Consider the following 25,033-nt stretch of genomic DNA (forward strand, 5'->3'; position numbering starts at 1 on the left):
GCTTCTTAAAAGAACCTCTAGGACTCTACTTAGCATAAAATCACAGTTCCAAAGAGTGTCAGCATTGAAATGAACCTTAGGGATCATCTAAGATATCCTCTTCCTAATGCATATGGGGCAACAGAGGCTCAGATTGGAGAATTGGCTTGTCTAAGGAAAACAGAATGTAGAAAATCTAGGTTCAAATCTCAGCTCAGCTACTTATGTGACATTTTATTTTTGACAAGTTTTAGTCACTGTTTTGTCATCTGTAAAATGAGAGTGTGGACTAATAGAGTGCAACATTTATAAAATGCTTTAAGGCTAACAAATTTGTCTATTTTCTTTTTATATATATGCACCAATTTATATATTATGTGTACATGTATTAACATATACACATATGAACTATGGATATTTATCTATTTTCTATATATTATATATGTCATACTATATATATAGAGAGAGATTATACATATATATATATACATATAGAGAGAGAAAGAGAGAACGAGAGAGAGAGACAGAGAGAGAGAGAGACAGAGGGAGAGAGACAGAGATAGTGAGTGCATATATGAAACATGGAAATTCCGATATACCAAAGATCTATTGGACAGTATAGTACCTTCGGCAATCCAAATTCTAACCCAGTTGTTATTCATCTCTTCTCTGTGTTCAAACACAAATTACCATCCAACATCCCAAGAGTCGTTTGTGCTCTTCATATTGCTGGAGTACCAGTGGAATAAACATGCTACCTGTCAATTATCTCTTGCTCTTGTTATATGACTGACTCAAATTTCTTTTCCATCACATATTTTTTTCCCTAATGACATTTCTCATATCATTGGAAATTCTTTTGTTTTATATTTATAGCCTTTTTACCCCCACCATGGTTCTCTCCATTGCCTTTTTTGGATTGCCCTTAATTTCAATTCAAACACACACACACACACACACACACACACACACGCATATAAATGTATTCAATCATATAAAACAAACTAAATATGTGTAATAAGTGTATAAATGATCTCATTTTATCTTTCCAAGTCTATGAGGTAAGTATAAGAGTATCTCCATTTTACATATGAGAAAATTGACTAAATGACCTCTAAGTTTTCATAACTCTTAAACCCTAGCATCATAAATTAACAGCCACAAAGTTTCAGAGCAGAGACTCAAATTCCAAATTCCATTCTCTTTCCATTGTACCAGATTGCTCTCCAGGTGAAAACTATAGACATATTTAGAAAGAAAAGGATCTCATAATGACTGACCAGAGATAAGGTAGATAAAAGAAACAGTTGCTGAAAGTTTTGGTTTATATGGAAAGTAGTGATAATAATAATCCTGCCCAAACCCGAAAATAGAGAAAGCTGGAAGTATTTGGCTATTTCTAGGTAGTGAAGTCAAAACAAAACCTTCTCCCCCCTCTCTTTTTAGAGAACAGCAAACTCCACACCCAGATCTCAAAGCTCATTGCCTGACCATAAAAAATAGGCATTTCTTACTGATGAAGTATCTTTTCATCAAGCTGCCTACCTGAGTCTTTAGATCCAAACAAAAGAGCTTTCTTGAGATACTATAAGAATTTTTTTTTGTAATAGCTGTAAGTATCTTTATGGATCATAGTACCTTGCTTTATATCCCAGTTTTGCCATATTTACTATGTCTGTGATCTTAGGCAAGTCACTTTAACTCTGGGGCTCAATTTCCTCATCTATAAAATAATGGGATTGAATTAAGTGACTCCTAAGATCCTTTCCATCTCTAAAAATGGGAACCTTTGGTCTTGTCCAATTCCCTCATCTTGCAAATGAAGAAAGCAAGAAAAAAAACAAGAAAACAAGACCTACAGAAAAGAACATGTTCAAGATCATAGTAAGTAGTAAAGAGATACAATCAGAACCCAAGCTTCCTGCTTCCCAGTCCTATAACCTTCCCACCAATCATAATGCTTCCTGAGAAGGGAGTTGAGTGAATGCAATGAGATTTCTGACTTCCAATTGGGATATTTTTAAGCATTCCCCTCTTTTTGCGTTTCCCATCTCACTCTGTCACTATACCTTCTAGGAAAGCTCAGCATCAACATCTGGTTTTCCCTTCAGTACAAATTTTCACAATGGATACATTTTGCAATTCATGGATTTATTGTTCCTATAGCCCCTCCTTGCTTTTGATATTATTTCATTATGTACTTAAAGCCTGGATACTTTTCCTCAACTCTAGGGAGCTATTTATAACTATTCTTTTACAAATTTAAATCATTCACCACTGAGGATTTAGTTATTCTGAGATACAATAATTGGTCACTAAGTCAGAATTTTGTTGATTATCTATCTTTGATGTTGTAAAAACTTAACTTCAATCTAATTTTGATTGGTTTCATCCTATAGGCAGAATGAGCTATTTAAAATGGTTTTGAAAGAATCTCCTCCTTTAAAAATGTGTGTGTATATGTATGTATATATGTATACATATATATGGTTATATATGTGTATGTATGTGTGTATATATATATATATATATATATATATATACTTTGATCCCCACAACAACTCTGTTACATCAATGCTATTATTATATCTCTTTATTTTACAGATGAGAAAACTGAGGCTGAAAAGGAACCTGCCCAGGGTCTCACACCTAGTATCTGAGGCATAAATCAAAATCAAGTCTTTCTGACTCCAAAACCAATACTCTGTCCACTTGTTCCACTTATCCTATCCTCACTGAATAGTGAAAGAGATTCCTCAGTAAAACTTAAGTGAAAATTTATTTTATTTTATTTTTTATTTTAATATAAAATTTATTTTATTTTATTTATTTCCTTGAACAGGCATTTTATGTGAGGGAATATCCTACACAGTAAAATCAGAGTCATCTCTGTAAATCCTCAATCTCTCCCCCAATCTGGCTCAGTACTTAACATCAAAGTAATTGCTTTGAATTATACTAGGTGCCCTTGTAAAAATGTAACTGCTGGTACCAGTAACATCTATTTAGAATTAGAGTATCAGAACATTAAGATTCCAGAGTAACATCAAGGGGTTGCCTCCAAGGAGTCTCAAAAACAGAGTTGATAGACAAAGACCTTCCTGGTCATGGAAAAAAGAAAAATCCTCTTTTTAATAGCTTAAACACAAAGAAATAAAATATCAATGAACCATAGTCACACAAGATGTATAAGTTACCACTATAAAGAGATGAAGAACATTGAACATAATATTCCCAAAGACAAATTATATAGGCTTACAATCAAGAACAACTTACATAGTAAAACTGAATCAAATATTCCAGAAGCAAAAATTGAATTATAAAAAAACCAAAGACTTCCAAGCATTCCTGATAAAAACAAAAGGACTAATCAGAAACTTTGAAATATAAAATGAGAATCAGGATAAATATAAAAACATAAATAAGTAAATTAAGGAATTACAAAGAATTTTATAAGGATGAAGCATTTGCCTTTTAAAGAAAAGAGAATGGCATATGTCCCTTGAAACTTTAATTTCATAAGATCCAACAAGACAAAAGGTCTGGGAATGATTTTCTTATGTTTCAATAATCTTAAAAGAAGAATAGAAAGGGAGGGCATAATAATAATAAACTAGAGAAGACAAGGAGAGGAAGAACAAGGGAATTAATTATCACAATCAGTATGTCCAGTTGGAATCAAATGAAGAAGGAATGAGGAAGCAGACATTGCTTGAACTTCATTTTCATCTAATTTAGATAAAACATATATTGACATAAATACACAGAAAGGTGTAGTGTAGAAGTATATTCAAATCAACAAAGGAGCAGGGAATAGTAACAAAGAAGAGTAAGTCCAGGAAGGGATTAGTCACAAATAAAATAAATTTTAAACTCAGATAAGGAGATCTGAGAATATAAAAGGGAAGAAATAAAGAGAAAGAACCATGATTAAGAGAGGTTAGAGCAGAAAGAGAAAAGAATAAGAATAAGAGTAGGGGGAATTATAGACTTAACAATAATAAATGATAATGTAAATGGGATTTTATCCAAGTCTTAAAAAAAAAAGAGAGAACCAAAGATAGATTAGAAAACAATTAATATATTATTTACAAAAATCACTATTGAAATATAAAGACATACAGACTTAAAATAAAAGTCAGGAGTAAAATCAATCAAGCCTCTTTGTTATTGTTGTTGTTTAATCATTTTTCAGTCATATCATCTCTTCATAACTCCATTTGAGATTTTCTTGGCAAAGATATGATTTGCCACTTCCTTATCTATCTCATCTCACAGATGAGGAAACTGAAGCAGACAAGGTTAAATTACTTGACCTGGGCCAGTCAGTTAAAGTGACTGAGGCCAAATTTAAACTCACAAAGATGAATTTTCCCTGTTTCAGGCCCAGCACTGTATCCACTGCACCTAGTTGCTACTATTTATATATCATATTATGTATTTATATAGCTTTTTAAGGTTTGTGAAGTGCTTTAACCCTGAGAAGTAGGTATTATTATTATTATTATTGAGGAAAATAAAACAAATAGAGTTAAAGTGGGTTGCCCAGAATAACAGTGAGTAAATGTCTGAGGACAGGAAGATAAGTCTTCCCAACTTTAGGCCTAGCACTCCATCCACTGTTCCACTGAGCTGAAGTAAGCTACAGCTGAATTTTTTTAAAAATAGGAGTAGCCTTCATAATCAAAGGATAATTAATTCAGATATTACTTTCCAAAAAATCTGCAAAATAATAAAAGAAATGGGTAGAGCACTGGTCTCAAAATGAAAATGATATTTAAAAGAATTAGAAAAAGAAAACTGTCAGATCAAATTAGAACAAGAGGAAACAATGAAAATCAGAAAGACCTGATTTACAATCTAGTCTCAGACATTTACTAGCTGTGTGGCCTAGAAAATGATACTTTAACCTTTCTTTTCTGTTGGAATCCTTACAAAGTGTTAAGTCATTAGAGTTGATAGAGACAATAATTATTTAATTTAGCATGGTTCAGTATGATTGATCTGATCCTACAGGGAGATGTTACAGGCCAGAACTTGAAACAAGATACTAAGTACAAGTGATAGAAACGATGCTTGTGTTCACACCTTTAGAGAGTTTATATAAGCAAGAAGCTCTTAGGGCCAGAGAGCACTCTGGGAGGAAACCCATAATCCCACTCTCAGATCCCACAATCCCACTCTTGGATCCCATAATCCCACTCTCTCAGAGGCGGAGTCAACTTTTGGGAGATCATATATATAGAAGCTCTTAGAGCTTCAGATTAGTTAGTTCGGAACATTGCCAAGAGTAGGAGAGGAGCACTCTGGGAAATTGAGAGCCAGGAGCACTCTGGGAGATACAGAAACCCACAAACCCTCTCTCGGAGGCAAGACAGATTCATTCCAACTTCCATCTTGGTGCTGGCTGGATACATTCGGAGTTGAGCTAGAGGAGTCAGATCCATTCCATTTTCCACCTTTGTGCTGGCTGAAGACTGAAGGACAAACCTTTGCATTTGGAGACATTCAGAGAAAGCTCTTGGAACCAAAGAGAGAGAAGGCCTCCAGAAAAGTAGCTGAGCCCCAAGTGAAGGAGATAAGATTTTGCAAAAAACAATAAAAGAACTTTAATCCCTGGCTGCATTTTGGGTGATTACTTTTAACTGAAACTAAGGCTGCCTCTAGAAAACCTCCCCGAGAAACCTGCTGTCCCAGAGAGAACCATTATATTTTAAAGAAGAGAAAACTCCACTTTTCTTCAGTTTTCTCAACTGTACAATGAGAGTAATAATAATACCTATTTCCCACAGGGTTGTTGTGTGGATCAAATGAGATAATATTTGTAAAAAAGCACTTCGTACAATGCCGGACACATAGTAGATGTTTAGATAGATATATAGATATGTTTATTGGAACATTGTCAATACCTCTATTTGAAATAGTGTTAAAAATGTTAACTGAGGCAATAAGACAAAAAAAAAAAAAAGAAATTGACACATAACAAAATTATTGCTAATGGTTGATGAAATGGCATATTTAAAACACCCAAGAGAATCAACCAAAAATAATTGAAATTCATCAAAATTTTTGGACATCATCAGCATTGCTTTATATTACTAACAAAACACAGTAGGAAAGGATAGGGGGAAATGCATTCAAATTAACAACAGAATATATGAAATATTTGAAACTCCATTTATTTTCTCCACCTTATTTGAAACTCCATTTATCATTTATCTCAAATTGTACTACAATGTAGTAATCATAAAAATAATGGAGCATGAAGAGGTGGAATAGGAGAAATGAAAAAGAAGAGAAAGAAACAGAGACAGAGAGAGAGAAGGTGGAGAAAAACTCATTGACAAAAACAGCTAGAAAAAACTAAAATGCAAGTAGTCTAGAAGACGCCAAGTATGAAACATCTCACGCCAGATACATAAATGATACATAACTTAGATAGAAAATATTACAATATAAACAAATTATAGAAGCAAAGACAGAATTACCTTTCAAATCTATAGCTAGGGAAAGGGTTTATGATGAAACAAACAATTCAAAGGTTTGCTCAAGATAAAATAAATAATTTTGATTATATAAAATGACATTGGTTTCCTTGCTGTCCCTCTAAAAAGGTGCTCAATTTCTGGGCATTTTCACTGTCTATTCTGCATATCCAAAATGCTCTCCCTCTCTCTCTCTCAATCTCCATCTCCTGGCTTACTTGATTTCATTCAACTAACAGTTAAAATCTCACCTTTGGCAAAAAAAAAAAAAGTCTTTCCTGATCCCTCCTAATTCTAGAGCCTTCCCTCTACTGATTCTATTCAATATATCTTAAATTAAATTTACATGTACAATATTTGCATATAGTCTCTCCCATTAGATTGTGAACTTCTTGAGAGCAAGAACTGTCATTTACCTTTCTTTGTATCCCCAATATTTTGTACAATGACTCATACATAGTAACTGCTTAATAAATGTTTATTCTCTGGTAGACACAACAAATCTAATATAGTTAAAATTAACGTAAAAATAGGTAACTGGGAGAAAATCTTTACATTAAGTTTCTCTGATAAATGTCTCATATATGACTAAGTAAGCGTCATTCTGTCACTATATAAACAATCAAAGGGTATGAAAAAATAAGTCTTAAAAGAAACCCACACTATAACCATACAAAAAAAATGTTCCAATTCAATTAGAAAATATACATTAAAGCAACTCTGAAATTCCATGGGGGTTGGGATGGGATGAAGGAAGGAATAGGGAAAGACTTGTGCGAGAGAGAAAAAAAGATTTAATTTTTTAAAAGAAGGAGAAAAAGTATAAAGTGAGGAGACCTCATTCTCTCCATTTCATGGGCAGCCCAATCAGTGCTAATTCTTGGAAAAAACAATAATTGGACTAAGACTGATTCTATCTGCCTATGTGAAACTTTCGTTCACTATTCAGAGTTCTGCTCCCTGTGATCAACCAAAACAAAACAAATCCCTGTTTCATATGCCAACATTTCAAATACTTGAAAGAGTATTACGAAGCTCCCCTCTAAGACTTTTCTTCTCTAGGTAAGACAGTCCAGCTTCCTCCACTTTTGATAGTATGGTATTCAGTTGCCATACCTCTTCCAGACACTTTGACCTGCTCACTGAACTTACTAAAGCATATCATTTAAAAGTAAAGTCCAGCTCTAGCCTTAAGTAAAACAAATTAGAGCAGGATTATTTCCTCAAAGTGGCTGAGCATCTATAACCCACTTAATAAAACTCAGCATTAATTCTTAGAGACTATGCCGCACAGTAGATAAAGCAGTAAGCATGGAGTCAAGGAAACTGGATTTGAATCCTTCAGTGCTTTGTAGTTGTGTGAATAGGGGCAAGTCATTTAATTTCTCAGAACTTCTGTTTCCTCATCTATAAAATGAAGATAAAAGCATCTGCACTATCAACTTCACAGGGTTCTTACAAATCAAATATGTTGAAAGGGCTCTAGATATAGAACTGAAAGAAACTTCAGAGATCATTTAATCCAACCCTATCAATTTACAAATGAGGAAAATGAGCTTCAGAGAGGGTAACTGACTTAGCAAAGGGCATAGCATAGGCAGAATGAAAACTTACATCCTATCAGATCAAAGAGTGAAAATACTATGTTGTGATCCACACTCAGTTCCCACAGTCTCTCTGGTTGCAGATGACTTTCTTCATCACAAGACCATTGGAACTGGCCTGACATCTCATTGTTGAAGAGAGCCGAATCTATCAAAATTGATCATTGTATAATCTTGCTGTTGCCATGTATAATGATCTCCTGATTCTGCTCATTTCACCTAGCATGTTCATGTAAATCTCTCCATGCCTCTCTGAAATCATCCTGCTCATCATTTCTAATGGAACAATAATATTCTGTGACATTCATATACCATAATTTATTCAGTCTTTCTCCAACTGATGGGCATCCATTCAGTTTCCAGTTCTGATGAACTCTTTTTGCTGTTGTTTGCTTGCATTTTGTTTTCTTTCTCATTTTTTCCCTTTTTTGATCTGATTTTTCTTGTGCAACATATTTGTGAAAATATGTACAGAAGTATTGCATATGTTTAATATATATTAAACTACTTGCCTCTGGGGAGAAGATGGGGGGGGAGAAGAGAAAAAATTTGGAACACAAGGTTTTGCAAGGATGATGGTTAATAATTATCCATGCATATGTTTTGAAGATAAAAAACCTTTTAATAAAAAAAGAATGTATGTGCATTACTTTTCTAATATGCTCCCTCTTAGACCAACTACACTTTCAAACCCGAGGACAGATAATTGATTTACCTCATGCTTAGAGGGCGCTACAAAAATCAGTTCTAGACTTCCACTTGTCTTTGGCCTCTCAGGGCTCAGATTCTCCTCTTTCAACCTCTCCTCAAACTCAGATTGTGTTCAGCTCGGGAATTGCTCCTTCCCACAAAGTAGCTCCAGGAGACGGAGGGGGGGGGGGGAAGTAAGTGTGCTTAGAACCCTCAAATTCACAATGAAAGATGCAACTGGGAACTATCAAACCCAAGAAAATACGAAAAAAAATCATTGATAATTAAAGGATTTTCTATCCAGAAAAGTAAATTGCCTAGAAAGTCAATTTTCAATTAAAAACTAAAAAAGTCGAGTACAAGCATGTTTAGAGCTGAAAGAAACCCTAAGAATCATATAACTCAATCATTCATAAATAAGGTATTAAGAACCAAGAAATAAAGTGATTTGTTTTGCTTAATATCACACACCTAGAAAGAGGCAGAGAGGAGATTTGAACGCTATTCTTGAGACTTCAGATTCAGCATTGTTTCTTCCCACTTTACAAAGCTAATTTTCCACCCTTTGTAACCTATAGCCAAATCTCTGTTTTGAAGGATCATTCCCTCATTCATGCCTAGATTGACTAAGCAGCTGACTCATAGTTTGGGTCAACTATGGTTAAGTATTTTTAAAGTCCCCATCATTTCCCCACAGGTGAAGCCTCACCTCTTCCCCAGCCCAGGCTCGGATGGCTCACTCCATTAAGATAAACTGGATTTATCTCCCCATTCAAGCTTCCCATTGTGGAAAGCAACCCAATTCAGTCCGAAATCTTTACAGACGGATCCACTCCCGAGCCTTATAAAGAAGTGGTTACATATAAACAGCCTCGAGCACGAACGATTGGAAGAAGCCCCAGCTCAGCAGTCACTTTGACACATGTCCAAAGAACGACAAAGTTAAGCCTCCATCACCAGGCTGTAATCTCTCACTTTTTCCCCCTCTCATACACACACCCAAAAAAAAAAAAGGTGACAAAAATTAGATGATTGGGGGCTATTTGTATTCTGGACCCAAACAATCTGTGCGATCAGATAGGACTGGGAAGGTCTCCTCCCTCTTCCCTACCTCCCTCCACCCCCCCCCCCCCACCCCCCACCCCCAACCATGTTGAGAAATTGCTGTGAGTCAGAGTGGTTCTGCATATTAATGAGCTGTGAGGGCAGCGGGAGCTGTTTTAAAAGAGGAGGAGAGCAGAGTTCTGAAGAGCTGAGAGCAAGCGAAAGTGCACGGAGCAGATACGCAGAAGCCGAAACTGACCAGGGCGCTAGAGCACCCGAGACCTGCAACTCTACAAAACTGACTGACGGAGCGCTCCGGAACAGGAGACTGCAAGGAAGCCCAGCGGGCGGAGAGACTTTCCCAGCTCCCTAAGACACCTGAGCTCGGGCCATGAAGCTCTTGACAGCACTACTGCTCCTGCTGCTCCTCGTGTTCTGCTGCGTCGGGGTGGAGGGTAAGTCTGCAAGCGAGCTTCAAGACCCCTAGTTTGGATCACACACACAAGTCCCGGCGTTCTGGCTGACCTTCTCTGAGCTTTAGAGAGTGAGAGTTTGGAAGAAACTGGGTTTGAGCTGGGGGAGGGGGGAAAGGGCGGGGGAGGGGGAGGGACATTCAGTGTGCCCTGATGGACTACCCCACACATACTTCCCTGAAATAAGTATATGAATTTCGGGTTATTTAAATGTTGGTTTTTGAAGGGTGACTTTGGCCAGATTTTGCATCTTAACTTCTCATGAGCTCCAGGGGTAGATTGTGGGGAAGAAAGGGAAAGAAAAAGGGAGTCGTGGAGGGAGGTAAGCTAATCTATGTTCATCCTTTTCCTTGCAAACTTGCAAAGGAAAAGCCTTTAGATAAGGAACTTCACATTTATCAGGCAATTTCTTGCAGGGTCAAAATGCAAATGTTCAAGGAAAGGACCAAAGATAAGATACAGTGATGTCAAGAAGCTGGAAATGAAACCAAAGTACCCGCACTGTGAAGAGAAAATGGTTATGTGAGTCTCACCTTTGCAACTTTATCTTGTCCTCATTTCTATCTAACCCAGTGTCCAAGCTCTATGTGTGTCTGGAATCATTGTAAGAGCGTGTTTCATGCCTTTTCATTCTTGTCCAAGCACAAACTGTAGACAAGTGTGTTAAGCACCAGCATTTCAAACGAGCTACAACACCAGGCTAAAAGAAACTGCATTTTGTAAGGGACCTACAATAATGGCAATATTTCTGGAAATAGGATGGGACATCAAAAGATAAAAAGATTAACAATTTGGTCCCTAGGTAGAGAATCTCACACACAAGTTCCTAATAAAATGTTTAACAAGTTTATCTTTTTTGAAGCCAAAAATAGGTTCTATGTTGGAAGCTATTGGAATGAAAATGTGTGTGTGTGTGTGACAATTCATACTTAGGCTCTCATTTACTCTATGCATTTTTTTAAATTGATATGAAGACAATATCACCTTCATTGCCAAACACATCAGTCTCCCTCCTCTCCCCAGAGCATCACTTCTTTTAACAAAAAATAAGAGAGGGAGAGGGAGAGACAGACAAAAAGACAAAGAGAAACAGACAAAGAGAGTTAGACAGAGACAGAAAGTCAGAGAGAGAGAGAAGAAGAACAACAACAAGAAGAAGAACAAGAACAAGAACAAGAACAAGAAGAAAGGAGGGAGGAAAGGAGAAAGCAAGCAGTTTAGCAAAACTATCCAATTTAGCAACGGAATCTGACAGTTTATTCAATGTTGCACAACTTTAGTCAGTCCCCCAAGTCTCTTCTTTGAGACAGAGCTTGATTTTTAGAATTTCATGGCATTTAGTTTCATAGGATACTTTTGGTTGTTATTTCCACCACCAGTACCACCAGCCCCCTTTCCATTGTTATAACTATTATATACATATATTGTTTTTCTGATTCTGCTTACTTCACTTTTCATTTAATTATATAAGTCCTCCATTCTTCACAGAGACTTTTTTAATATCAGAAAATATGTTCAGAGGAATTCAATTTTCTATGACTGATTCAAATTTACTTTTAGAACAGTTCCTACTAACCAGCTGCAAAATATGTGCTTTCCTAAGGAATGCATCTTTAGCTCCTGTGGCAAAATCCCTTGCCCAGGATAATATTCGATAGAACTGTCTCTGTGCATGTTGGGAATGCTGAAAATATTTTAAAAACTGGGGCAGACTGAAAGAACACAAAGTTTCCTTGCTCTTCTTTTTCAAATTAACCACTTGGGGCCAAAACAACTATTTCCCCATTAGTCAACTCTTGGCCAAGAAGGGAGTCCTTGGCAAAGTAGAACTCAAATATTTGCCACTAATCAGTCACCCCTTTTTTCACCTCAGAAACAGGTCCTATTTTATTCGTTCTGAAATAATTATAGTCAATATTCACAACCTGGGGCTAGAAATATGTTGGTAAGTTTAAGGAAGACTCAAAAATTTGTCCTGTTTAGATTGTTTCTCCTTACCCCTCCCCCTCTTTTCTTTACACCTATACCAAGCCAAAGAAAATTTCCAGAAAAGTTCCTAACTGGATTTTGTCTTGCAACGAAAGAAATAAATAGCTTGGAGGAAAAGAGAAACCTCACGAGACCTTCCTTTCTTCAAATCTGAGAGCATAAAATTAAAAACCAAGAATTTGACTTAAGATAGAGTCTTCTAAGTCCTGCTTCCTTTACAATGAAAAAATTAGTTTACTTGACTCCCAGAGTCAACATTTTTTCAAAGACCATATTTATGTTTTCAACTATACTTCAGAAGCTAAAAGTTGGAGTATTAGATACAATAAAATCTCAGTTTAAAAGAACCCTCAATTAACAGTGTTTTGCTCAAAGTAGTCCCTAAATAAATATTTGATGAATTAATTAAAAAATGAGTGAATGAACTGGGTTGTGGAGGGAGATCAGATAGCCCCAGGTCATTTTGTTGTATTTTCCTATACTCTCCTTTCAAATGAAAATTTAACATAAGATTATATTAAGAAATATTTTTAAAAATCAAATTTCTAATGATAACCTTGGCAGAAATCACCATTGATTGGAATAGTAACCTTGCAGCCCAGAAAAAATAAAAGTTGCAATTCTAAACAAACAAAAAAAAAATTCAGTAGACTTTACTTATATACACAAGAGATTTAGTAAATTCTAGAGATATTTTCAAAAACAAAGAAGTTTTCTGGCTAAGCCTGAGTGAGTCAAAAACTTTAAGTAACCAGACTTCCCATTTACACTGACAGCAAGCTTATTTTCATATACCTCATTGCACCTCGAAGAGATTCAGGGAAGGATATGAGCTAAGTATACTTTACATCAAAGAGGAGTCTAGAGCCTTGTACTTTGGTTGATGCTAAGTTGTGGCCTTTTGAAACAAAACCAGAGCCCTTTTGGAAAGGCTATAAGAACCAAGTACTAGTCTACTATGGCTTTCCAGATCACTCTTGGGAATAGTTTCCCAAATCTGAAAGGGAATTATTTTACAAAAACATTTCTTTTAGGGAGAATTGAATTCTTACAACAAAGCCGCCAGATTTCAAATCTCAGACCTTCTGAAGGTTGCAAATGCTCATGATTGAAAGCCTTGATTTTGGTCTAGAGGTGATCTTGGGTCTTCCAAAGTTATACTGATGAACCTCAAACTTGGCCATGCTAGAAAGGTTTTAAGAAAAGGCCAGTGATGAATTGATTGTGGATCTGTCCTAAATCTAGGACCAATTTTAGGACAAGCCTCTCTTAAAGTCCTATTACAGTCATATGATCAAAGCCACCAACAGCTCTTTGAAGTTGAAACTTTTGAAAACTTCCTCACAAATCTCTCTGATGAGAATAGTGCAAATTTGTTATTGCTGCACATGAGGAAACAGTCTTAAAGAAGTAAAGCCACTTGCCTGGTAGTATTCAAAATTTAGATCCTCTAACTCGTCTACATTCTAGTGTACTAAGTTGCTTTTCCAACTAATATTTGGAAAGAGGCAGCAAGGATATAGGAATCCCAAGAACAGCTTCATTTCTAGAATTATGGACCAAAAAAAGAAATGCAAAAGGTATTTATTTCTGGGTACCTAATGCAGCACTAGCCATTGTGAATAGTAAAAGAAATTACAGGATTGCAGAATTCCAGAATTTAGAGTTCATTTTATCCAACACTCTAATTTTACAGATGTCTCTTAGAGAACCTAAGAAAATAGCCTCAGAATCACAGCTAGGATAGCATGCTAGACTGCAAAGATTTCTGGATATGGAATCACAGGACTTTGAATCCAAACTCTGCTATTGACTATCTGGTAACCTTAAACCAATCACTCCCCAAGCTTCAGTTTCCATGAAAAAAATGATGGATGTGGACTAGGTGATTTCTACTGTCCCTTCTGTTCTAAATCCTATCCATCGCTATTCTTACTTAAACCCAAACCATCTAGCCTAAAGTCTAGGCCTGGCTCATGGTCTCTGCCTACCAAAAAAAAAAAAAAATCAGAGAAAAGATAAGGCTAATTAAGATGAAAGAAATACTTCCTTATTTGAGTGTTTGACTACCAAAAAAGCAGTATCAAAAAAGGAGCAAAATTTTTAAAAATCCATGTCCCTACCCCCAGAGTGTGAGCTTTGGATGGGGATGCAAGATAAACACAGAACAACTAGAGAATATAAACAAGTTAACAAGAAATCAATTTGCTTATGAATATTGAAATTCTCAACAGAATAATGAAACAATCTAGAACAGCTTTTATTTCAGTAAGAGGACTCAACATTCATAGTATTTGTGTCTATACAAGTTGTTGGAGTCTATCCCTTTGTTCCTACTACTGATCCTTCATCTCTTGAACCAATTTTGTCTCCTCACATTCCTTTACACAAACCCTTTATCCCAGCTGGCATAGTCTGATCACTGTCCCCTAGAGAGAACTCATGCTTGTTTATTCCCTTTGTTCATGTTGTTCCCACTTATCTGGAATCAAGTTAAGATTGCTGAATTTGGGACTAGACCTTTGGTCTTTGTTGTTGCTATTAGTGTTCAATCATTTCAATTGGGTCTCATTTTTCATGGCCCTATTTGAGATTTTCTTGGCAAAGATACCAGAGTGGTTTGCCATTTCCTTGTCCAGGTCACTTTACATATGAGAAAACTGAGTCAAACAGGTTTAAGTGGCTTGCCCAGAGTCACACAACTACTAAGTGTTTGATGCCAGATTTTAATTTAGGTCTTCCTGATCCCAAGCCTGCTGCTCTATCCATTGTTCCACCTGGCTGCCACTTTAAACCTTAGCAATCCTTTATTTCACAGAAGAGGAATCCAGACTTGCCCAGGATCACATAGTGACTAAGTATAAGAACTAGGATTCAAATCCAGGTGTCCTGACTCCAAATCTGGCTAAGACTTTCCTCATCGCCACAAACCACATGACCCCTCATTCTTATAGCACTTACTATCTCTCTGATATCATTTACCATGTTCTGCCTTGGATAGTCCATTGCTGCTTCATGTCAGTCTGTCTGATTGCCCCAGGCTATGAGCTTGCTGAGCACAGATATCTTCCATTGTATTTTTCTCTATCCTCTAAGCTTTGAGCCCAGTGCAAGAACACTAGCAAATGTTCAATAAATATTTGTTAGACATGGTGGCAGAAAGTATCACTATGGTACTGTGTCTAGTTTTTATTTCTACCACTACTTTGAAATATTGGGATCTCAAAACACCTTATTTTGTGTTTCAGGATCCTAATTCTTGTAGATGAGTTCCAAGGTTAGTGAGAATTAGTTTAAGCAACAAACCTTGAAGCTGAGCTCTATAGATATAAAAAAAAATTATCTCTATGATATAACAGGAGCACAATATTTGAGTCACCAGATGTAGGTTCAAATCCTAGCTTTGAGACTGGCTAACTTTGTAAATTAGAGAAATATCATTTTGCCTCTCTATACCTCAGTCTTCTCATCTGTAAAATTAGGGAATTGGAATGGATGATATCTAAGGTCCTGTCTAATTCTGTCTTCTCATATAAGCTTATGATCTGTATCTCTTTTCTTCTTGCTAACCCAGGCCTAAGAAACTTATTAGTTCTGCTACCTGCATAACCAACCCAAAGAATAATGCATGAATTCTAATCTGAAAAAAAGGAAGAGTTTTCTAACTGCTGAAATCTTTTCCATTCAATTAAATAACCATAATCAGATTTGTACTAAATACCAAATAGTGTGCTAGGTACTGTGTATATAAGGACAAAAAAAATCCCTATCCTTAAAGAACTTATGCATTAGAATTGATCTTCCGTCCCAAAGTTATTCCCAAAATCCATTAAAAAAATTTTGATTTCATGTAAAATATTCTGGTAAACATGCTTATTTACCTTCACACTGACTTCTAAAATACCCAGTTTTATGTGGTAAAATATTACAGTGATACAGGGTGATAATGTGAAAATAAAGGAAGCAATGCCTCATACTTATAATCTATTCTAATATTAATAAAAATAATTCTTTCCATTAACATAGGTTGGCACTTTCTCTGCAACTTAAATGCTTAGGGCACTGAGAATTTAAGTAACTTGCCCAGGGTCACATAGAAGTATATTTCTGAAATTGTATTTGAACACAAATCTTCCTGTTTCCAAGGTTAGCTTTCTATCCACTACACCCCTGCTACCTCTTATATTAAACATATACACACCTATAGGTATCTATTTATATCTGCATAGTGATGCCAATACATATACATGCATACACTTTTGTCTATTTGTCTATTCAAACATATGTGTGGATGATATGTATGTGTATGATTTTATGCTCACAACAATCTAGTAAAGTAGATATCACAGAAACTAATTTTATTCCTATTTTAATGATGCAAAAACTGAAGTAACTGAGATGTCACTCAGTTAGCAAGTGGACAAGTTGCAATACCAGTACAAACCCCTAAAATTTCATCCAAGTCTATAATATGGATCTCTAAGTCTGCATTAGCTATATAGCACAATGGTTAGAGGGCTAGTCTTGGAGACTGGAGACTTGAGTAAAATCCTGCCTCAGACACTGCCTCCACAAATCACTTAATCATTCAGCCTCAGTTTCCTAGGCTGTAAAATGAGGGAAGTTAGACTTGATATCTTGGCTACTCAGAAGTCAAATGGTACCACATGAATACTTCTTCTCAAGAGAAAGCAATGAGCAGTTTGTAGCAACTGTTCCTTATCCTCTATTAGCAGATGGAGAGTTTAAAATGTTACTACTTATCATTAAACACTGAAGAACATCATTGTTGAATTAGACAAATATAAACCCCAAGATCTTATCAGAAAATACAGTTTGACTCTGAGCTTCAAAAAACAAAGTACAAGGTAGTTATCACACTTCTAGACAATGGTGTTTTGGTTTCAGGTCATGAACCCACCATTTGAGAGAACCTTCCTTCAGGACTCCCAGATAAAGCAGAATCCTGGGCAAGATAATTTGTTGGATTAATTCAATAAAGCTAAAGAATATGATGATTTATGCTGCATTTTCACTTCTTAATGCAGACATTTGTCCATTTCAAAAGAGACAATCCCCAAAAAAATGGGTAAATTAATTTCTATAAAATGAGCTCTAAAATGCTTCAAGGTTCTCCTTGCTTCATAAATATTGGGGTTCCTAGTAAGAACTTTCTAAAGGAGCAAAAAGTCTTTTCTCAATGTACATAATTTCTTAGTCTTTTCTCTTCTACCAAATTGAATTTTCATAAACACTACTGGATTTCGTTGAAGTTCATCCCTTTTAAGTTGTATGTGACCCAGTTCTTTACTGCTTATCATTGTAAAAAATAGAGATTCTCCTTAGGACCTAGAGCCATGTAATGTTACAGTTTTACTGGGTAACTAGTTAACTGCCATTCTGTTAGAAAAAAATAGCCTGGGCTCCTACAAAAATTTCCACCCAACCTCATCATTACTTAGTTTTTATAACTTTCCCTAGGGCTTTCATAAGGTACCAAGTAAAGTATTATAAATGTTGAAATGGGAAGAAAGTGGGATATATAAGAATACCTGGATGGGGGAAGATAGGGAGTTAGAGGGAGAAGACCACAAGGAGTATTAGCTAATGTCATCTTGGACTAGATGGTCTATTAGGTCTCTTCAAGTGATTTGTCTAAAAACTTCCCTGCAAGATGGCATATGTAACATGTTTACAGACTTGCTACAGGCAACAGGCTTCTGGAAAGAAGAGCAAAAAGGGGATTGGGGAGAGAGGTTATCCAATCAGGTGCAGAGCTTGCTCATACTATAGCCTGATTCTATTGAAACTTTATGACATTTATAAGTTATAGCTGAACCCCAAATTTATAGCTGAAACCCTGTCTGCAAGGTGAAATAAAAATTCTACACTCAAAATGGCCCACAAAACAATTGTAGATCTCACAGAAACTTTTTTTTTAGGTCTCAGAGATATCGAGCAGACCTACATATATTTGCTGTTCCCACATGCTCCTTAGTGTACTAGAAAGTAAAGTTTGAATCTACCTTGCCTTCCTCCTGCCCACTATAATGCTTTGCCTATTTCCCCTCCTGTTCCACTTAAGGCAAAACAGTATCTAGTAGTCTCCTTGTACATTCTAATGAATGAACTTTCATTATTCAGCATTTCCCAAAGGCTGACCTTACCTTCCTTAGGCAGGTGCTGAGGGAGAGTGGAAAGGACTAATCTTTCAAACAGACGGCTTTTCCAAATTCTATTACAGCATCACTACCAAGAGTATGTCACGGTATCGGGGACAAGAACACTGCCTACATCCCAAACTCCAGAGCACAAAGAGATTCATCAAGTGGTATAACGCATGGAATGAAAAACGCAGGTGAGTTTTAGTAGGAACCCTGTGTAGAGGAAGTAGCTCACTGACCATGGGTGAACCTTAATTTCCACATCTGTAAAAGGAGGAAATTGGGCTAAATGACTCATTCATTCAATAGAATATTTTAAAAACCAGCACTAGGCTAGATTCTGGAAAAGATATAATGGTATCTCTGCTGTCTTGGAGATCACAGGCTATAAAATAAGACTCAAAAATAAACAAAATTACACAAATAAGTACATTAGACAGTTAAAGGATAAAAAGCTATATAAAGTCTAAAAAGAAAGGTCTTCACTAAAGGAAGTAGCATTTGAGTTGTTCTTTAAAGGATTCATAGGAAATAACAATAGCTTATATTTATATAGAGTAACTTAACGTTCATATTGTATTTTAGATACATTATTACATTTGATCCTCACAGCAACTCTTAGAGTTATGTACTATTCTTTTCCTCATTTTATAGATGAGAAAAGTGAAGTTCACAGCAGTTAAGTGACTTAATTCAGATTTAAGACAAAAAAAAAGAACAGTACATTCAAGTATAAGAAATATAATGAATGCACAGAAACTGGAAAATTAAAATTAAGATCCAGTTTAATTGGAGTAGAGTGTGTAGATGAGAATAATATGAAATAAGGCTGAAAAGATAAGGTGATGCTAGATTATCTATAATCTTAAATGCTAGGGGAAAGTATTTTTACTCAGTAGATACCAGATGCCTTCTAATTCTAACAGTCTATATTCTATAAATTGTAAAGTTGGAATTTCAGAAATCAGAAGTGACAATAATGCTATTGCTCATGGTAGTAGTAGATAACTGACATGTATGTAGCACTTAAGGATTACAAAGAACTGTATGCACATTGTTCTAATTGAGCCTCACAACACCCTTTGAAGTACATGTTACAAGTATTGGTATTCTATTTTGCAAATGAAGAAACTAAGACAAAAGGGTTAAGTGCCTTTTTTTAGCACTTGAGCACAAGTCATCTCACATGGATCTACTTCACCTATGGCAGAAACCAGTCTGAAAGGAAGGGAAAAAGAGGTATATTAGACACATGTGAAATAAATTTTCCTTTGCATATTGGATCCCTTTATACTCAGCCACCTGCATGAAACTGCCCCAGTGGAACACTTGATGCTCAATTTTGCCCCCACCTGCAAAAGGAGTCCAGAGGCCTGAGGCTTATTCTTAGAATAAATTCTAAGGGACTGACTGCTGGAATACTCTCATTATACTCAGAAGGTCATTCTCAAAGACAGAGTCTTGAGCATGGTGCCAATACCTGGGCCTACATATTCTTCCTCAAAATTGCACAGTCTGCATTAGCTCAAAATAACAAAGACTGACAATTTATTTTCTGAAAATCTGAGGAAAATAAAGCTTTCTTTTCTGGGCTTTTCCATACTTAAGACAGCAGAAAGCTTGAAAATGGTTTGTCCTCCTAATTCTCACAAAAAACTTAGCCTTTCTGTCACCTGCAGGGACTACTGAGAATGTTTCTGATTACTCTGAAGCCTTCAGCCCTACCTTTCTCCCCTTATTCTTTCCTCCCTTCCTGGTTAAGCCAAAGATTTCAATGGGAGAAGGAGGGGGTACCAAGAGTTGTGATAACATTGATAGAGGTAACTCTAGGTGAATGGCATGAATAGTGAACTCTTCAAAAATGACAGCAACTTAAAGTGTGAGATTACTTGGGAAAATTGAGAAGTTCAGTGATTCTCCCAAGATTGCACAACCAGTATTTTTATCAGATGCTTAAGCCCAGGTCTTTCTGATTCTGATGGCCAGCTAGACCATGTTGGCTCTCAAAGATCTCATTTATTCAATTCAATTAAATTGTTAAATTACCTAGGATGTGCAGTCCATTAATTTGACTCCTTTATTTTACAAAAGGGGAAGCTAGTTGATGGAGGGAATTAGAAGCCAGGTCTGTGACACTCTGGGACTTTTTGCGTAACATTGTGCTGCCTCCAAACTTCCGATGTATCAACTGGGACCAAAATAGTAAAGAAGATGATGATGTGATGGGCATCCAGAAATACTTGAACATTTGATTGACTGAAGGCTGAGTCCTTACAAAATCAATACATTAAAATAGAGTTTAAGAGCTATTCACCAAGATAAGAATTCAATATTTAAAGCAATTAGTCATTTCCTTTACACAATATGGTGTCATAGAATGGCTACTGGATTCAAAGTCAGAGGACTTTGGTTCAAATTCCAATACTGTTACTTACTGCCTTACTTGCCATAGGCAAGTATCTATAATTTCTTGGGACCTCAGTTTTCTCAGCAGTAAAATGGGAGAGTTGGACTATGATTCTTCCCAGCTTTAAATATATAATCAATGCAATCCTGCGATCCAATGAGGTCAATAAGGATAAGAATAATCTGGATACATATGAATAAAAGTGTGTTTGTAATACACATATGCATAAATGCATATATAGGTACATATTTATGCACATAATGTATCTTTGTTATATAAATATGTGTATTATGTACATACATACCTAATTTTAAGGGAACAGAGACCTAAATGTGTGATCAGGAATATCTGAATTCAAATCCACACTCAGACACTTACCAACTGCCAATAGATGAATTCATTTAACTTTGCTTTACCTCAGTTTCCTCAACTGTAAAATGAGAACAAGTTAACACCTATCTTCCAGTGTGGTTGAGAGGATCAAATGAGATAATCGTGAAAGAGTTCAGCATGGTGCCTGACACATAATAGATGGTTAATAAATGGTTGTGTTGTTTTTTAACTTCCTTCCTTCCTACAGAAAAACAACTGAAACCTAGAACTTCCAAAATACTTTCAATGAATATTTGCTACATCTCCTTTCTACACTCACTCTCTCTCTCTCTCTCTCTCTCTCTCTCTCTCTCTCTCTCTCTCCTATCTGTGTGTGTCCTTTCTCTATTGTCTCTCTTTTTCCATTAAGCAGAACACGTCATTAGAAGGAAAAGAAAAAAAATTTCAAAATATTCCAAAACAAAGCAATAAAGCTTTCCAGACAAATGATTTGAATACTCAAAATTATTTTTATCTAGATATTTCCTTGTCATCAAACATGATTTGTTATAAATTTTTACAAATTTCTAAATGCTTTTTCTAAATTTCTTAAAATCTTAAAAAAATGACTCTCAGGGATGGCAGCACTTTTTCTCCTTATAGATGATGCCTATCTATACTATTAGTAATTCTGGAATTTCTGTAAATTTCTACACCTCATTTTGCCTCTCTAACAGCAACTATTTAGAGCTATGGAAGAAACCATATCTCTCTTGGGTCCCAGATTATTCTTGAGGTCTGATTCTAAATTCATGTGCCCGAATCTCTAGTAAACGAGTGAATTCAGCCTTCCATATGAGTGTTGTCACTTTCAAACCATCTCCATGGAAGAAAGCATGATTATTTCTGTGGTACTGTCACTACTTAGGCCACATATCAATTCCTCTCTAGGAATTGGTTCTGGAGCCTATTTATTGTTTTCCTACCATATGGGCCTCTCTATAAGTCTACTAATGCTATAGCTCAAAATTCTGATTCTGAGGCAAGATCTCTTGGGTCAAACCAGTAATTAAGAAAAATTCATTTGAGTGGGAGTTGATGGTCATTACTAAAATGCCTATCTGTTATGGGAGCTCCTCTTTGAATGAATTAGTCTCCTTAATGAGGTGTTAAATTCAATAGTTTGCAAAACAGTTTGCGTGTTAAAATTGCATCCCTTTTATTTAGTGATGCCCTGGCACAGCCCCAAGTGCCTTGCTTAGTAATGGAGCTAGACCCACCTTATCTGTGATTAAAACGACTGTTTCCCAGGTCCCTCACACATCTTTCATGCAACTTGTCTCCTTCCAATAATCCAGTTTCCTCTCGGAAGAGGAAGGTTTACCTCATGAATTAAATTTTAAAAATGTGTCACCAAGGATGATAGTTCTTTGATCCTTGAGCCTTAGCAGTAAGTTTTCTGTAACACCATTAAAAATGTGTTATATGTGCCTAGGTTCCTAAGAGGTCTACCTTGAAAAGGATAGTATTCATTTAGAGAAGTCCTTTTCTCTTTCTAGACCTCAGCTTCCTGTTCTGTAAAATAGAAGAGGGGACAATTGAATTGGATAACCTATAAGAATAATAAATTAAAATAAAATTAATAATAATAAATTAAATTAATAAATTAACTGCTCAGCTAATAAGCATTTATTAAATGCCTAGTTGTGCTAAGACTGTGCTAGGTATTTTCAAAGGTCCCTTCCAGATCCAAGTTCTAGCATGTTTGTTAAAACAGCAAGCCTTTAGAGCCATACCTAAAACACTGGTGAGAAGATTTAGTAGACTAAGCTATTTGAATACTTGGGAAAAAGGGAAAGAACCCACTCCTGAAAATCCATCTGTCACTATCTTGTATTGGAGACCATGCCTTGGGGACTCATGAAGCTTTGCCATATTCCATCTGATGGTTAAAGTCAGGACATTGAAAGACTTATACCTTGTTTTCCTTTCCAGGGTCTATGAAGAGTAAGACAAGAGAATCCTAATAAAAAAAGTCAAATTTTTGGAAGACTTGAACAAAGGACTCTGCAGAAAAACCTTTGTTTCTCACAGACATAAGACAACACAAATAATATATTGTTACAAAAGCACTTTTTATCAAGGGTCAGTTTTTACATTTTATAGCTGTTTGCAAAAGGCTTCCAAGTGTCCTAACTGTCTTGCATTTCAGAGCTCACAACTGTCTGGTTTTTACTGAATTTGGGAAAATTCATGCTTTTCATTTTTAAATGCCTTTTTATATTCATTCATCCATCATTATGATTGCAACTGAGCTTTATAAGCTCATTAGCTGAACAAATAATGTGTGGTAGTATCCCATAGTAGAGTTCAGTTATTTGTATCCCTGGGAAGATTTCCACTTCTGATTCCATAGTGACTTTACACAGAGAGGAAAAGTCACACAGCTTTCAATGGACCCTGACATGATAATGTGTTGTAGTGTTTATATACAATATGGGTCCACACAGCTGGCAGAACTGAATGTGCATCACTCTTATATATGTTCTTTGCTGAAGTAAAAGCACATTGCCATGGAAATATGCTTAATTCCCCCAGTTAATTTTTACACATATTGGGGGTGGGGGAGAATAATCCTGAGCTAAATTTACTTCTAAAGAAGATGCTGGATTCTTCTCGCCTCATAAGGGGAAATGAAAAGTACATTGCTCCAATCTCACATATTATATGTTTCAAAAACAATGTTTGTTAGCTTTCTTAGTAAAAATCATTCAAAGAAACATATATATATATATACACACAAACATATGTGTCTATACACACATACACATGTGTGCATACACATGCATCTAAGCACGCAAATATACATACATACAAAAGATGTGATGTTCCTAGAAACACACACACAATCTCTGTCATTGTGAATGTAATGCTTCCATGGTTGATAGTACAATTTTCTCTCTTTTTAAAAAAATAAAGTAACAAAACTATCTTTCCCTTTGTAAATATACTCTAGACAAACTGTGTATCATTAAGTATCATGTATTACATCATAAAGTTATCATATGCTATTTAAATATCTGAAATAATTATGAAATTGCATGCAGTTTTCATATTCTTTCTAAAACAAAAAGGAAAAAGTAATAAACTATATTTAAAACATACCCCAATTGTGGAACAATGAGGTTTTGCTGTTTTTTGTTGTTTTTTGTTTGTTTCATCTTTGAGCTATTATAATTGCAAACAGACAGTGTATTGTAGTGAATACTTTAAATCCCACCTTTGAGATAAATCTCACAAAACTGTATGACCCTGGGGCAAATTATTTAACCACTATGTGACTCAATCAACTTCTTAATACATCTACTAAGTCATGGAAATAATTTATTGATAGAGGAAATTCCCAGCCAATAAGTTACCTGTACCCACAAAAATCATAGATCCTTTGCATATTCACAATACAACAATGACAAAACATTTACCATATTTTGAATGCTTAGTGTATCTGAGAGGAAGTTCTATTAAGAGAGTAAAGCTAGAGTTCTATAATGCTGCCAAAAAATGCATCCATGAAATAATTGAAAACATTATTAATAGCAAAATTCCTACTGGTAGGAAACTAGCACTTGAACTATCTATGTACTATGAAAGAAAGAAACGGGAAAACATTAGATTTGGAGTCTTGACCAAGGTTCAAATCCAAATCCAAGAACATATTCTTTATGTGATCTTAGGAAAGTCAATTCCTCTCTCTGGGTCTCAGTTTCCCATTTTAAAATTAGAGTTAGGTTTCAAGAGTATAGTCTAGTTGATTTCTAAAGACTTGCTATGTTCTAAATGCTCAGATCTTAGTATCCCAACCTTTACATGCAAAGCAGTTAGAACT

The 25,033-nt window shown here is 35.7% G+C and overlaps 1 protein-coding gene across 1 annotated transcript; it reads left to right on the forward strand.

Moving 5' to 3' along the window:
• The first annotated feature begins 9,964 nt into the window (after positions 1–9,964).
• CXCL14 (C-X-C motif chemokine ligand 14) lies at positions 9,965–23,319 on the forward strand. The gene is made up of 4 exons (XM_003756451.4): positions 9,965–10,257; positions 10,692–10,797; positions 18,509–18,622; positions 23,143–23,319. The coding sequence occupies exons 1-4, from the start codon at positions 10,194–10,196 to the stop codon at positions 23,156–23,158; spliced, it is 300 nt and encodes a 99-aa protein (XP_003756499.1). The 5' UTR covers positions 9,965–10,193; the 3' UTR covers positions 23,159–23,319.
• Positions 23,320–25,033: the final 1,714 nt, after the last annotated feature.

The sequence above is a fragment of the Sarcophilus harrisii genome, chromosome 2 (genome assembly GCF_902635505.1).
Source record: "Sarcophilus harrisii chromosome 2, mSarHar1.11, whole genome shotgun sequence".
NCBI lineage: Eukaryota > Metazoa > Chordata > Mammalia > Dasyuromorphia > Dasyuridae > Sarcophilus > Sarcophilus harrisii.